Genomic DNA, 15,705 nt, shown 5'->3' with positions numbered 1-15,705 from the left:
CAGGTGTTCTACTCCACTAGCCAGCACCTCTCCTAAACAGGTGTTCTACTCCGCTAGCCAGCACCTCTCCTAAACAGGTGTTCTACTCCACCAGCCAGCACCTCTCCTAAACAGGTGTTGTACTCCGCTAGCCAGCACCTCTCCTAAACAGGTGTTCTACTCTGCTAGCCAGCACCTCTCCTAAACAGGTGTTCTACTCTGCTAGCCAGCACCTCTCCTAAACAGGTGTTCTTCTCCACTAGCCAGCACCTCTCCTAAACAGGTGTTCTACTCTGCTAGCCAGCACCTCTCCTAAACAGGTGTTCTACTCCGCTAGCCAGCACCTCTCCTAAACAGGTGTTCTACTCTGCTAGCCAGCACCTCTCCTAAACAGGTGTTCTACTCCGCTAGCCAGCAACTCTCCTAAACAGGTGTTCTACTCTGCCAGCACCTCTCGTAAACAGGTGTTCTACTCTGCTAGCCAGCACCTCTCCTAAACAGGTGTTCTACTCTGCTAGCACCTCTCCTAAACAGGTGTTCTACTCTGCTAGCCAGCACCACTTGTAAACAGGTGTTCTACTCCCCTAGCCAGCACCTCTCCTAAACAGGTGTTCTACTCTGCTAGCCAGCACCTCTCCTAAACAGGTGTTCTACTCTGCTAGCCAGCACCTCTCCTAAACAGGTGTTCTACTCTGCTAGCCAGCACCTCTCCTAAACAGTTGTTCTACTCCACTAGCCAGCACCTCTCCTAAACAGGTGTTCTACTCCGCTAGCCAGCACCTCTCCTAAACAGGTGATCTACTCTACTAGCCAGCACCTCTCCTAAACAGGTGTTCTACTCCACTAGCCAGCACCTCTCCTAAACAGGTGTTCTACTCTGCTAGCCAGCACCTCTCCTAAACAGGTGTTCTACTCCGCTAGCCAGCACCTCTCCTAAACAGGTGATCTACTCCGCTAGTCAGCACCTCTCCTAAACAGGTGTTCTACTCCGCTAGCCAGCACCTCTAATAAACAGGTGTGCATTTCTTCCACCTCTACATTAATAAATTGTCAATTTTACATTTCCAGGCATTTTAGGATTTAGATGATTTTCCTTCCTCTTCTTATTTTAATGTCCATTATTCATCCTAACCTCACCAAGACACTGCATTATTGTGAGGTGTTGCTGATCATCTACAGTTAATTGTCTCTGTCCATTACACAAGGGCTGAAAATAGCTTGAAATCTTCATAATTGGTTATCTTTCTTGGGGTATCTTTAAACTATCATTCTCCACACCTTCGATAAACCTGCAACTGCTGTGATTAAATTCTCATTATCACAAACGCTCATATTTCAAAGGACAGCTATTTACTTTTGAAAGAGAGGATGACAATTGAACCATTACAAGGCCATTTAGTGGAAAATAAGCAAATTATTCAAATGATAAAAGGGATTGATCTTGCTCTCTCCTCAGAAGGAAGACTAAGGGTGCATCCAACATGGCTTCCTGTTCCTCTTATAGACAGTATATATATTTTTTGGCTCTGTACTCCAGCACAATACACTATTTACCGTCAATTTTCATTGGGCCCAAATAATCTGAAAACAACCAAAACAAACAGGAAATGCATCCAACAAGCTTGATTATTTAATTTGTATTTATTTAACTAGGCAAGTCAGTTAAGAACAAGTTCTTATTTTACAATGACTGTCTACCCCGGCCAAACACTCCCCTAAACTGGACGACACTTGGCCAATTGTGCACCACCCGATGGGACTCCGAATCACAGCTGGTTGTGATACAGCCTGGGATTGAACCAGGGTCTGCAGTGACACCTCTAGCACTGAGATGCAGTGCCTTAGACTGCCGTGCCACTCGGCAGGAGGGTGTTAAGAATATGGGACTAAATACTAAACTTTTGACTACTTTAATACAGATATAAGTTCATTTTGTCCAAATGCTTTTTGTCCCGTAAAACTATGTACAAAAAGTGCTGTAACAGTTCACCCCATATAAACGGTTCACCCCATATAAACAGTTCACCCCATATAAACGGTTCACCCCATATGGATGAAAATACCCTAAATTAAAGCTGACAGTCTGCACTTTAACCTCATAGTCATGATATTATTTCAAATCCAAAGTGCTGGAGTGTCAACGCCCCCCCATGTTTGGAATCATTTACAAAACCTCATTACATCTTGAATCTTTGGTGCCAACAGGGCAGTTTAGAACGCTGATGAGGGATGAATTCACTGAGGTTTGCAAGTGTTTTAGGGATTGTAAAAATTGATTTGTGTTGTTTAAATGTAGTGTATCTGTAACTGCTGTATCTTGTAGTTTACACATTCCCCCCGGTCTCCCAGTCCCCCGGTCTCCCGGTCCCCCTGTCCCCCCTGCTTTCTAATGACACCCAGAGACCCATCCCCCCAGTCTCCCAGTCCCACTGTCCCCACTGCTTTCTAATGACACCCAGAGACCCATTCCCCCCGGTCTCCCGGTCCCCCTGTCTCCCCTGCTTTCTAATGACACCCAGAGACCCATTCCCCCGGTCTCCCAGTCCCCCTGTCCCCCCTGCTTTCTAATGACACCCAGAGACCCATTCCCCGGTCTCCCGGTCCCCCTGTCCCCCTGCTTTCTAATGACACCCAGAGACCCATCCCCCCGGTCTCCCGGTCCCCCTGTCCCCCTGCTTTCTAATGACACCCAGAGACCCATTCCCCCGGTCTCCCGGTCCCCCCTGCTATCTAATGACACCCAGAGACACAGCTATACCTACAGTCAGAGTAACCCCAAGGTGAATGTGTTCAGTAGATGAAAGTTCATCATTGGGATAATATAGGAATAATATGATTGCCTTATGGGGACATTAATGATTGTCTTCCAACACTAACAGCTAACCTCCCTCCATGTTTTCAGCATCTGTATCAGCAGTGTAAATCTGTGTACAGACTGGTTGCTACTCCAGCATTATTATCAATCACCATGTGACTGGTGGAGTGGAGAGTCATAGACTGTATCGCAAATTGTACCTTATTCCTTATTTAGTGCACTACTTTTGACCAGAGGCCAATAGGGAATAGGGTGCGATTTAGGACATATCCACAGCATGCGATCCACGATGGACTGCATTGTGTTGCATGTCCAGCCTGGCTTGACTGACTGGCTGTCTGCTGGGTCTATCCCTTACAACCATGTTCACCGTGCCGTGGCTCTGTCTGGGCTGATGAACTCTGCCTGCCAGCACACTGCCTTTATCCCTTTCTCTCTCTCTATCTCTGTCTATCTTTATGTCCCCCTCCCTTTCCTCCTCTGTACACAGCTGATGAGGGATGACTCAGTTCATTTGGGCCCACTGGATGGTTGGATCACGCTTCATCACTGCTTCTCTCTTCCAATGCTTTTCTCATGGAACAGAGGGAGGAGGAGGGATGGAGGAGCTGGGAGGAAGGCCAAATCTGAAACAGATGGAGGAGGAGGGATGGAGGAGGTGGGAGGAAGGCCAGAGCTGGAACAAAGGGAGAAGGACAAAGGGAGGAGGAGGGGGAGGGCCAGAGTGAGAGGATGAAGGAGGGATGGAGTGGGAAAGAAGGAGGAGGGGTTGGACTCCTCTCTCTCTCTCTTTCTCTCTCTCCCTCCCTGACTATCTCCCTCCCTCTCTCTCCCTCACTGGAAGTAAAAGAGAATGCTACTGTAGTCCTCCTCTATTCTCTGCACCCTCCACACCCACTAGGCATAGGGACGATAGTAGCATCACTCCTCGTGTGCAGCCATGTGGGCCAGCAGTCATGTGACGTGAGCCAGTGGGCAGCGAGGCGGTAGCGGTGGTAGCCATGTCCCCTGGTGTCCACTGGGCACCAGCGCCAAGACAAGCAGGCCAGGGTTCTAAAGAGTCAGCTTGTGTAGTAGCTCTGCTCTGAGAGGCTGTTGTGGCTGCTACTGTCATCCAGATTGTGGACAGAGGGGAGGAAGGGGGATTAGGGATTGAGGGAGGGAGTGAGCGAGAGACCAACATTTGGCATTTGGGAGGAACGTACTGCCCACATCATCCTCAAAGTCGTCATCAGCACTGTTCTATATTTAACCAAACCAGTCTCTGCTCATTTCAGTTTAAAAAAATATATAAATCACACACAGCACACGTTTACTCAGAGGCACACAGGGATACTCCTCTGACCTCTAACCCCTGACCTTTGCATTGCGTATGACCCCTGAGGATACACTCAGCAAGCTCTGCAGTAAACAGACACACAACAACGTGGCCCCTGTCTCTCTACAATGAAAGCCCCACACATCCATACAATGTACATTGTTTTGATATGTGGCCTTTGTCATTCTAGTGCCAGTATAACTTACTGTTACAGCATCAAATCCCTCCAGCCTCCACCTAGGTGAGCTATTGCTCACATATTCATGTTATTGATATCCCTATTTGTACACACAACACCACTCAATTCCACCATCTCCACCCAGGAATATGAATAATGATTTTCAATGATGTTTATTATATCACATTTATCTGGATCAAACCACTTCATTTCAAATCCCTAATCCCTCCTCTCGTCCAATTTCAAATCATATTTACATACAGGCTCATTGTAGCATCGATCTACCTCTGTTTAAACATGACTCTCAAGGCTCTCTGGGGAGAGGCTATTGAGTCCTCTAGCTACATTACAGTGATGTGTGTGTGTGTGTGTGTGTGTGTGTGTGTGTGTGTGTGTGTGTGTGTGTGTGTGTGTGTGTGTGGCTATTGGAACTGGCCTCTGTCTTTACTCATGTGGCATCACACCTCCCTTATTAATACTACAGCTAAATCAGAGGGCGCGAGGAGGGAGTGAAGGAAGGACGGAGGGTGGTAGGGAGGCATGGATGGAGACAGGCACAGAGGCAGGGGTGGAGGGAGACAGGTGTAGAAGGAGAGATGGAGGTAAAGAGGTGTAGAGGGAGGGATGGAGGGAGAGATGCGTAGAGGGAGAGATGGAGGGAGAGATGCATGGAGGGAGAGATGGAGGGAGACAGGCTTAGAGGGAGAGATGGAGGGAGACAGGCTTAGAGGGAGGGATGGAGGGAGGGAGACAGGCTTAGAGGGTGGGATGGTGGGAGACATGCGTAGAGGGAGAGATGGAGGGAGACAGGCATAGAGGGTGGGATGGAGGGAGACAGGCGTAGAGGGAGGGATGGAGGGAGACAGGCGTAGAGGGAGGGATGGAGGGAGACAGGCGTAGAGGGAGGGGTGGAGGGAGACAGGCGTAGAGGGAGAGATGGAGGGAGACAGGCGTAGAGGGAGAGATGGAGGGAGACATGCGTAGAGGGAGGGATGGAGGGAGACATGCGTAGAGGGAGGGATGGAGGGAGACAGGCGTAGAGGGAGAGATGGAGGGAGACAGGCGTAGAGGGAGGGATGGAGGGAGACAGGCGTAGAGGGAGGGATGGAGGGAGACAGGCGTAGAGGGAGAGATGGAGGGAGACAGGCGTAGAGGGAGAGATGGAGGGAGACAGGCGTAGAGGGAGAGATGGAGGGAGACAGGCGTAGAGGGAGAGATGGAGGGAGACAGGCTTAGAGGGTGGGATGGAGGGAGACAGGCGTAGAGGGAGGGACGGAGGGAGACAGGTGTAGAGGGAGGGATGGAGGGAGACATGCGTAGAGGGAGGGATGGAGGGAGACAGGCATAGAGGGTGGGATGGAGGGAGACAGGTGTAGAGAGAGGGATGGAGAGAGACAGGCGTAGAGGGAGGGAGGGAGGGTGGCTAGGAGAGAGGGAGGAAATGAGGGAGGGTGACAAGGAGGGAGGGAGGAAATGAGGGAGGGTGGCAGGGAGGTAAGTAAGGAAGGAAGAAGGGAGGGAGGGAGGGAGGGAGGTAGGGAGGGTGTGAGAGAGGCATGGAGGTAAGGAAGGAGGGAGGGAGACAGGTTGAGAGGGCAAAAGGGAGGGAGAGAGAGATGAAGGCAGCCAAGGAGAGAGGAAAAGAGGCAATGTGGATGGGGTTAGAGGGGAAAGAGAGGCACTGTGGATGGGGTTAGAGGGGAAAGAGAGGCACTGTGGATGGGGTTAGAGGGGAAAGAGAGGCACTGTGGATGGGGTTAGAGGGGAAAGAGAGGCACTGTGGATGGGGTTAGAGGGGAAAGAGAGGCACTGTGGATGGGGTTAGAGGGGAAAGAAAGGCACTGTGGATGGGGTTAGAGGGGAAAGAGAGCATTGATCTAAAGTAGATTAGTCTGTGTGTCTGCTCCCAGCACAGATCAATATGCCATCTCAGGGAGGAGGAAGAGGAGGAGGAGGAATGGAGGAGAAAGAGGAGAAGGAGGAGGAATGGAGAAGGAGAGATGGAAGCGAAGGAGAGATGGAGGAGGAGAAATGGAGAAGGAGGAGAAGGACAGATGGAGGAGGAGATATGGCGGAGGAAGAGAAGCCTGTGCTTGCATTATAAACGGCCCCAGCGTGGCTAAGAGACGTCAGAGATGGCTGTTGGATAGCATAATAAACCTCAGACATTAACAAAGTGGAAGATGAGGCATGCAAGGGATGCATTCCAAATGGCACTCTATTCACTTCATAGTGCACTACTTTTGACCAGAGTCCATAGGGCTCTTGGAAAAATGAATGCACTATATAGGGCATAGGGTGCTATTTGGGACGCAGCCTAGAAGAGTCAGCCTATTAATGATCACCATTGGGTTAGTGATTGGGTTAATGATCAACAGAGCAGGATGGAGCGGCCTTCCCATTCATAACCAGAAGCAGATCTATCTATCTGTAGTTATTATTATACAGAAAGGTTGATTGTGGTGTATTAGTGTGTCCTTGAATAACGAGGGAAATAGATGGTGGTGTACAGGCCCCTGGACCCCTGAAGGGCCTCTTCTCACTGTCAGACAAGGTGGGAGGGAGGTAGGAATAGATAGAAGGCAAGGTGATACTAAATAAGTCTAGTCTGGTTCATCTCAAGAGAAACACCCCTGGTTCATTCTACCTCAAAAAGTACAAGAAAGAGGATTTGACACCCCACCATCTCAGATTGTTCTGAAATCATTTCTGGAGTTACCATTAGCAGTCCTGAAACATGTTGTTGAAATATCATTTGATCTCTGAGAAATTAAGCTAATAAATTGCACCCAAATTGGCCTTTTTCCTTCATAGGATTCAGGTAATATTCAATAAATATAGTACCCAACATCCAATTTGAATAAACATATTCCTACCAATGAGTAAGACATGATGAATACCCCCCCCCCAAAAGCCACCCACGGAACACAGACCCCCCCACACCCCAAACCAATCCCACCCCAACAACCACTATGCAGTATCAGTACTCTATGTTTGACAAGTAGTATGAAGCTGTGGCTTGGGTTGTTGCTTCTCCATACTATGTAATGTATTCTCTTTGAGTCTGGTGGATTTCTTTTCCCTGTTCAGAGAAATGTGTCATTGAAGTTGCTTGCATTAGTCACCATAAAGTTATGGGCTCAAAAGTGACGCAACGGTCTAAGGCACTGCATCTCAGTGCAACAGGCGTCACTGCAGTCCCTGGTTCAAATCCAGGCTGCATCACATCCAGCCTTGATTGGGAGTCCCATAGGGTGGCGCACAATTGGCCTAGTGTTGTCTGGGTTTGACCCGGGTAGGACGTCATTGTAAATAAGATTTTTTTTTTTAAAGTAGTGTGAAAGTGCAAGTTCTCACCACTAGATGCCGCTGTTCCTGCTATACCACCACAGTATTTTACCTGTTGGGATGGTCTCTTTTGTTAATTAACATTGTAGTCCAGTGGAGGCTGCTGAAGGGAGAACGGCTCATAATAATGTCCGGAAAAGAGCAAATGGAATGGAAACATGGAAACCATGTGTTTGATGTATTTGATACCATTCCATTAATTCCGCTCCAGCCACTAGCACTAGCCCGTACTCCCCAATTAAAGTTCCACCAGCCTCCTGTGCTTTAGGCAGGTGATGAATCATACAGTATGTCAGCATGTGATCTTCCTGCATATGGACAGATTACAGTTCAAATAGGAAACAGCAAGGGATATTGGAGTCATATGTTTTTTTCAAGTCTTCAAAACATGATCAACATATTATAGAAAAAACAATATGATATTCCATATACTGAATTAGAAAATAAACTATAGTCTCACAACTGATTTAAACATTATCGTGTGGAACAATGACCATTCCTCTCACTCTTCTCTTCAAGGTGTCAGAGTAGTGTTGCTTTTGTTCTCTCCTTTCTTTCATCTCTTAGGCTGTCATTTGCCTTATTCATTTCTAACTCTCTCTCTCTCTCTCTCTCTCTCTCTCTCTCTCTCTCCCCATCTTCTCCAGGTGGTCTATAAGAATAATGACATCCGTCTGGAGCTGTCCCGTCTGGCTCGCATCGTAGACCCCAAGATGAAGCTCCAGGGGGAAGTGGTGTTTAAGTGTGAAAACGTACCCACCCTGGACCCAATCAACTTTGAGAGCCCTGATTCCTACCTCAGCCTGCCCAAGTGGAATACCAAGAGGGTCGGCTCCATCTCCTTCGATTTCAGGACCTCCGAACCCAACGGACTCATCCTCTTCACCCATGGCAAGGTATACAAACAACACAGTTTACCTGTTGTACTTGTCTTTCTTTCTTTCACTCAAACTCACAATTTTCTTTAAGTTATGATACTAGTACCAATTTTGCATGTGGCAGCCATTTTGAAGGTTTCACTTGCAGTGGTTGTGATATGTGGTTGATTTAACCTGCCTTGGTTGAATGCACTGAAGTTTAAGTCTGCTGTGGGTGAGATATTCCCCCTGATAAAAGCTATTTAGCTGAAACGTTGGTCATTGATTTGTGGCCTACAGTTTATTATCTGTCAGCACCTAAAGAGTGTTCTTGATTTCCAGGCCCAGGACCGTCGGGACGTGGCAGGGAAGAAGAACAACAAGGTGGACTTCTTTGCTGTGGAGCTGCTAGATGGAGGGCTGTACCTGCTGCTGGACATGGGCTCGGGAACCATCAAGGTCAAAGCCACACAGAGCAAGGTCAACGACGGAGCCTGGCACCACGTGGATATACAAAGGGACGGACGATCAGGTGAGGAGGGAGGAAGAGGAGGGGTGGGAGGAGGAAGAAGTGGTAAGACATTAATCAAGAGGATGATGAAGCAAAACCTTTTTCGATTCAATTTGCTGATTCTATTTCCTCCACAGTGTGCTTATCCTGTGTGTCCTCTGACCTGGTAAAGGTTGGACAAACAGAACAGAACACAGAGGTGTAGAGAGGAAAGTTATAGTAAAGCACAGAGGTTTGGATGTTGTTGCCTTGATCTCCACAACAGAATGGATTCACCTCATAGCAGCCAGAGAGAGTGAGTGGGAGAGAAAGAGCGATAACAACCTTCCATAACAAAGCCATCACCTACAGAGAGATGAACCTGGAGAAGAGTCCCCTAAGCAAGCTGGTCCTGGGTCTCTGTTCACAAACACAAACAGACCCCACAGAGCCCCAGGACAGCAACACAATTAGACCCAACCAAATCATGAGAAAAAAAAAAGATAATTACTTGACACATTGGAAAGAATTAACAAAAAAACAGAGCAAACTAGAATGCTATTTGGCCCTAAACAGAGAGTACACAGTGGCAGAATACCTGACCTCTGTGACTGACTCAAAATTAAGGAAAGAGTTGAGTATGTACAGACTCAGTGAGCAAAGCCTTGCTATTGAGAAACGCCACTGTAGGCAGACCTGGCTCTCAAGAGAAGACAGGCTATGTGCACACTGCCCACAAAATGAGGTGGAAACTGAGCTGCACTTCCTAACCTCCTGCCAAATGTCTAACCATATTACAGACACATATTTCTCTCAGATTATACAGACCCACAAAGAATTAGAAAACAAATCCAATTTTGATAAACTCCCATATCTATTGGGTGAAATATCCCTTTGTGTGATCACAGCAGCAAGATGTGTGACCTGTTGCCACAAGAAAATAACCACCAGTGAAGAACAAACACCATTGTAAATACAATCCATATTTATATTTATTTATTTTCCCTTTTTGTACTTTAACTATTTGCACATCATTACAACACTGAATTTAAAGATATGACATTTTAAATGTCTTTATTCTTTTGGAACATATGTGAATGTAAAATTTACTGTTCATTTATTTCAATTTGTTTATCCATTTAACTTGCTTTGGCAATGTAAACATACAGTTGAAGTCAGAAGTTTACATACACTTAGGTTGGAGTCATTAAAACTAGTTTTTCAACCATTCCACAAATTTCTTGTTAACAAACTATAGTTTTGGCAAGTTGGTTAGGACATCTACTTTGTGCATGAGACAAGTCATTTTTCCAACAATTGTTTAAAGACAGATTATTTCACTTATTTCACTGTATCACAATTCCAGTGGGTCAGAAGTTTACATACACTAGGTTGACTGTGCCTTTAAACAGCTTGGAAAATTCCCAAAAATTATGTAATGGCTTTAGAAGCTTCTGATAGGCTAATTGACATCACTTGAGTCAATTGGAGGTGTACCTGTGGATGTATTTCAAGGCCTACCTTCAAACTTCGTGCCTCTTTTCTTGACATCATGGGAAAATCAAAATAAATCAGCCAAGACCCCATTAAAAACAATTGTCACCTCCACACGTCTGGTTCATCCTTGGGAGCAATTTCCAAATGCCTGAAGGTACCATGTTCATCTGTACAAACAATAGTACGCAAGTATAAACACCATGGGACCAAGCAGCCGTCATACCGCTCAGGAAGGAGATGCGTTCTGTCTCCTAGAGATGAACGTGCTTTGGTACGAAAAGTGCAAATCAATCCCAGAACAACAGCAAAGAACCTTGTGAAGATGCTGGAGGAAACAGGTACAAAAGTTTCCATACCCACAGTAAAACGAGTCCTATTTCGACATAACCTGAAAGGCCGCTCAGCAAGGAAGAAGCCACTGCTCCAAAACCGCTATAAAAAACCAAAACTACGGTTTGCAACTGCACATGGGGACAAAGATCGTACTTTTTGGAGAAATGTCCTCTGGTCTGATGAAACAAAAATAGAACTGTTTGGCCATAATGACCAACGTTATGTTTGGAGGAAAAAAGGGGATGCTACCAAGCTGAAGAACACCATCCGTGAAGCACGGGGTTGGCAGCATCATGTTGTGGGGGTGCTTTGCTGCAGGAGGGACTGGTGCACGTTGCAAAATAGATTAAATCATAAAGGAGGAAAATGATGTGGATATATTGAAGCTTGGTCGCAAATGGGTCTTCCAAATGGACAATGACCCCAAGCATACTTCTAAAGCTGTGGCAAAATGGCTCAAGGACAACAAAGTCAAGGTATTGGAGTGGCCATCACAAAGCCCTGACCTCATGCTTGGGCAGAATTGAAAAAGTGTGTGCGAGCAAGGAGGCCTATAAACCTGACTCAGTTACACCAGCTCTGTCAGGAGGAATGGGTCATAATTCACCCAACTTAATGTGGGAAATTTGTGGAAGGCTACCCGAATCGTTTGACACAAGTTAAACAATTTAAAGGCAATGCTACCAAATACTAATTGAGTGTATGTAAACTTCTGACCCACTGGGAATGTGATGAAAGAAATAAAAGCTGAAAAAAATCTACTATTATTCTGACATTTCACATTCTTAAAATAAAGTGGTGATCCTAACTGACCTAAGACAGGGAATTTTTACTAGGATTAAATGTCAGGAATTGTGAAAAACTGAGTTTAAATGTATTTGGCTAAGGTGTACGTAAACTTCCGGCTTCAACTGTATGTTTCCCATGCCAATAGAGCCCCTTGAATTGAATTGAATTGAGATCGAGAGAGAGAGAACAGAGTGAGAGAGAAAGAGGGAGAGAGCAACGAGTGAGTGAGAGAGAGATAGAGAAAGCCCAAAGAATGAGAGGGGGATAGAGAGAGACCAAAGAGTGAGAGAGTGAGAGAGACAGAGCAGAGTGTGAGAGGGATAAAGAGAGACCAAAGAGTGAGAGAGGGAGAGAGAGACCAAAGAGAGAGGGAGAGAGACCAAAGAGAGAGAGAGGGATAGAGAGAGACCAAAGATAGAGAGGTGGATAGAGAGAGACCAAAGAGTGAGAGAGGGAGAGAGAGAGACAAAAGAGTGAGAGAGAGAGACCAAAGAGAGAGGGCGAGAGAGAGAGACCAAAGAGAGAGAAGGAGAGAGAGAGAGACCAAAGAGTGAGAGAGGGAGAGAGAGAGACCAAATAATGAGAGAGGGATTCAGAGAGACCAAATAGGGAGTAAGGGAGAGAGAGACCAAAGAGGGAGAGAGAGAGAGACCACAGAGTGAGAGAAGGAGACCAAAGAGGGAGAGAGAGACCAAAGAGAGAGAGGGAGAGAGAGAGACCAAAGAGTGAGAGAGAGAGACCAAAGAGGGAGAGAGAGAGACCAAAGAGAGAGAGGGAGAGAGAGAGACCAAAGAGTGAGAGAGGGAGAGAGAGAGAGAGAGACCACAGAGTGAGAGAGGGACAGAGAGAGACCAAAGAGGGAGAGAGACCAAAGAGAGAGAGGGAGAGAGAGAGACCAAAGAGAGAGAGGGAGCAAAGAGACCAAAGAGAGAGAGGGAGAGAGAGAGACCAAAGAGAGAGAGGGAGAGAAAGAGACCAAAGAGAGAGAGGGAGAGAAAGAGACCAAAGAGAGAGAGGGAGAGAGAGAGACCAAAGAGAGAGAGGGAGAGAAAGAGACCAAAGAGAGAGAGGGAGAGAAAGAGACCAAAGAGAGAGAGGGAGAGAAAGAGACCAAAGAGAGAGAGGGAGAGAGAGAGACCAAAGAGAGAGAGGGAGAGAAAGAGACCAAAGAGAGAGAGGGAGAGAAAGAGACCAAAGAGAGAGAGGGAGAGAGAGAGACCAAAGAGAGAGAGGGAGAGAAAGAGACCAAAGAGAGAGAGGGAGAGAAAAAGACCAAAGAGAGAGAGGGAGAGAAAGAGACCAAAGAGAGAGAGGGAGAGAGAGAGAGAGACCACAGAGTGAGAGAGGGAGAGAGAGATACCAAAGAGGAAGAGAGAGACTAAAGAGAGAGAGACCACAGAGGGAGAGAAAGACCAAAGAGAGAGAGGGATAGACTATTAGAACTGCTGTTATTTGATGTCCTGTCCTGTGTTATATGTCAGCTTAGAGCCCTGTGTCAACACACTATAGTCTGGTTAACCATACCTAGCATCGATGAAAGAAGGGGAGAAAATGAGGATTGGGAGAACAGGATTTTCAGAAGGAAGAATAGAGAAATTAGACAGATATATGGATATGCGGCTGAGTGGAGTGGTTTAAAGAACTGGCATAACATAACTTGTTTCTATATACCGTGCATTCGGAAAGCGTTCAGACCCCTTGACTTTTTCCACATTGTGTTACGTTACAGCTTATTCTAAAATGTATGAAATAATGTTTTTCCCTCATCAGTCTACACACAATACAAAATAATGACAAAGTGAAAACAGGTTTTTTTACATTTTTGCAAAAATGCTATGAGACAGGAGTATCCTGTTTCCATTGATCATCCTTGAGATGTTTCTACAACTTGATTGGAGTCCACCTGTGGTAAAGTAAATTGATTGGACATGTTTTGCAAAATCAAACACGTCTATATAAGGACCCATAGTTGACAGTGCATGTCAGAGCAAAAACCAAGCCATGAGGTCGAAGGAATTGTCTGTAGAGCTACGAGACAGGAATGTGTCGAGGCACAGATCTGGGGAAGGATACCAAAAAATGTCTGAAGCATTGATGGTTTCCAAGAACACAGTGGCCTCCATCAATCTTAAATGGAAGAAGTGTGGAACCACCAAGACTCTTCCTAGAGCAATCAGAGGAGAAGGGCCTTGGTCAGGGAGGTGACCAAGAACCCATTGGTAACTCTGACAGAGCTCCAGAGTTCCTCTGTGGAGATGGGAGAACCTTCCAGAAGGACAATCATCTCTGCAGCACTCCACCAACCAGGCCTTTATGGTAGAGTGGCCAGACGAAATTCACTCTTCAGTAAAAGGCACATGACAGCCCGCTTGGAGTTTGCCAAAGGCACCTAAAGGACTCAGACCATGATTCTCTGGTCTGAAGAAACCAAGATCACCAACATCTGGAGGAAACCTGGCACAATCCCTACGGTGAAGCATGTTGGTGGCAGCATCATGCTGTGGGGATATTGTTCAGCGACAGAGACTGGGAGACTACTCAGGATCGAGGGAAAGATGAACAGAGCAAAGTACAGAGAGGTCTTTGAGGAAAACCTGCTCCAGAGCACTCAGGACCTCAGACTGGGGTGAAGGTTCACCTTCCAACAGTGCAACTACCCTAAGCACACAGCCAGAGCCTGGACTTGAACCCGATCTAATATCTCTGGAGAGACCTGAAAATAGCTGTGCAGCGACGCTCCCAATCCAACCTGACAGAGCTTGAGAGGATCTACAGAGACAAATGGGAGAAGCTCCCCAAATACAGGTGTGCCAAGCTTGCTGCATCATACCCAAGAAGACTCAAGGCTGTAATCACTGTCAAACGTGCTTCAACAAAGTACTGAGTAAAGGGTCTGAATAGTTATGTAAATGTGATATATATATATTTTTTTTTAAATACATTTGCAAACACATCTCAAAACCTATTCTTGCTCTGTCATTATGAGGTATGGTGTGTAGATTGATGAGGGAAAACCTTTTTTTTATTCAGTTTTAAAAAAAGTGGAAAAAGTGAAGTGGTCTGACTACTTTGCGAAAGCGCGGTAAGGAGTTCCTGTTCATTTTAAATCTGTCTGTAGTCAGACATCAGAACCACTTACTATTTAACTTGGAGTATATGAAAAACAAACTGAATGGAACAATTGTATTGTCTTTGGAACTGTAAACCTGATTTAGCCACACTCCTCTGACCATGTTAAACACTCGTAGCCTGAGGCTAAAATCCTACCCTTATGTACCATTCTTCAAAAATCTTCTAGAATATATTGCCAGACACAAAACTCAAGACAAGACACACAAGAAAACTACTAAGTACTACTTAGATCAGTTATAAACTGGGTGGTTCGAGCCCTGAATGCTGATTGGCTGACAGCCGTGGTATATCAGACGGTATACCATGGGTAAGTCAAAACATTTATTTGTACTGCTCTAATTACGTTGGTAACCAGTTTATAATAGCAATAAGGCACCTCGGGGTTTGTGATATATAGCCAATATACCACAGCTAAGGGCTGTGTCCAGGCACTCCTTGTTGCGTCATGCATAACAACAGCCCTTAGCCGTGGTATATTGGCCATATTCCCCACCCTTTTAATTAACCCACTTATTTTCGTCTCCCCTCTTTCCAGGCATCATCTCAGTCGACAGTCAGAGGACCCCCTTCACAGCCAGCGGAGAGAATGAGATCTTAGACCTGGAGGGAGACCTCTACCTGGGTGGTCTCCCTGACAACCGGGTAGGCCTGGTGTTACCTACCGAACTGTGGACGGCCATGTTGAACTACGGCTACGTGGGCTGCATCAGGGACCTCTTCATCGATGGACGCTCCAAAAACATAAGGGCCATCTCGGAGTCTCAGAACACCACAGGCATCAGGCCCACCTGTAGTAAAGTCACAGGGAAACAGTGTGACAGTAATCACTGTAAGAACAACGGAGTCTGTAAGGAAGGATGGAACCGCTTTATCTGCGACTGCACCGGGACTGGGTTCTGGGCCACCACGTGTGAGAGAGGTGAGTCTACTGGCTGTATTTTGGAAAGTAATTGTTTTTGTACCCAAATT

General features: G+C 46.3%; 1 protein-coding gene across 1 annotated transcript in view; it reads left to right on the top strand.

Moving 5' to 3' along the window:
• Positions 1-15,705, top strand: part of LOC106608239 (neurexin-3b) — a 607,554-nt gene that overhangs the window by 179,273 nt on the left and 412,576 nt on the right. The window contains 3 exon segments of the mRNA XM_045721094.1: positions 8,286-8,534; positions 8,838-9,027; positions 15,272-15,655. Coding sequence (XP_045577050.1) covers positions 8,286-8,534; positions 8,838-9,027; positions 15,272-15,655 — 823 coding nt within the window.

Source organism: Salmo salar, chromosome ssa06, assembly GCF_905237065.1.
Source record: "Salmo salar chromosome ssa06, Ssal_v3.1, whole genome shotgun sequence".
NCBI classification, from domain to species: Eukaryota; Metazoa; Chordata; class Actinopteri; order Salmoniformes; family Salmonidae; genus Salmo; species Salmo salar.
The sequence above is the reverse complement of the archived record's forward strand: the minus strand, read 5'-3'. Positions and strand labels throughout refer to the sequence as shown.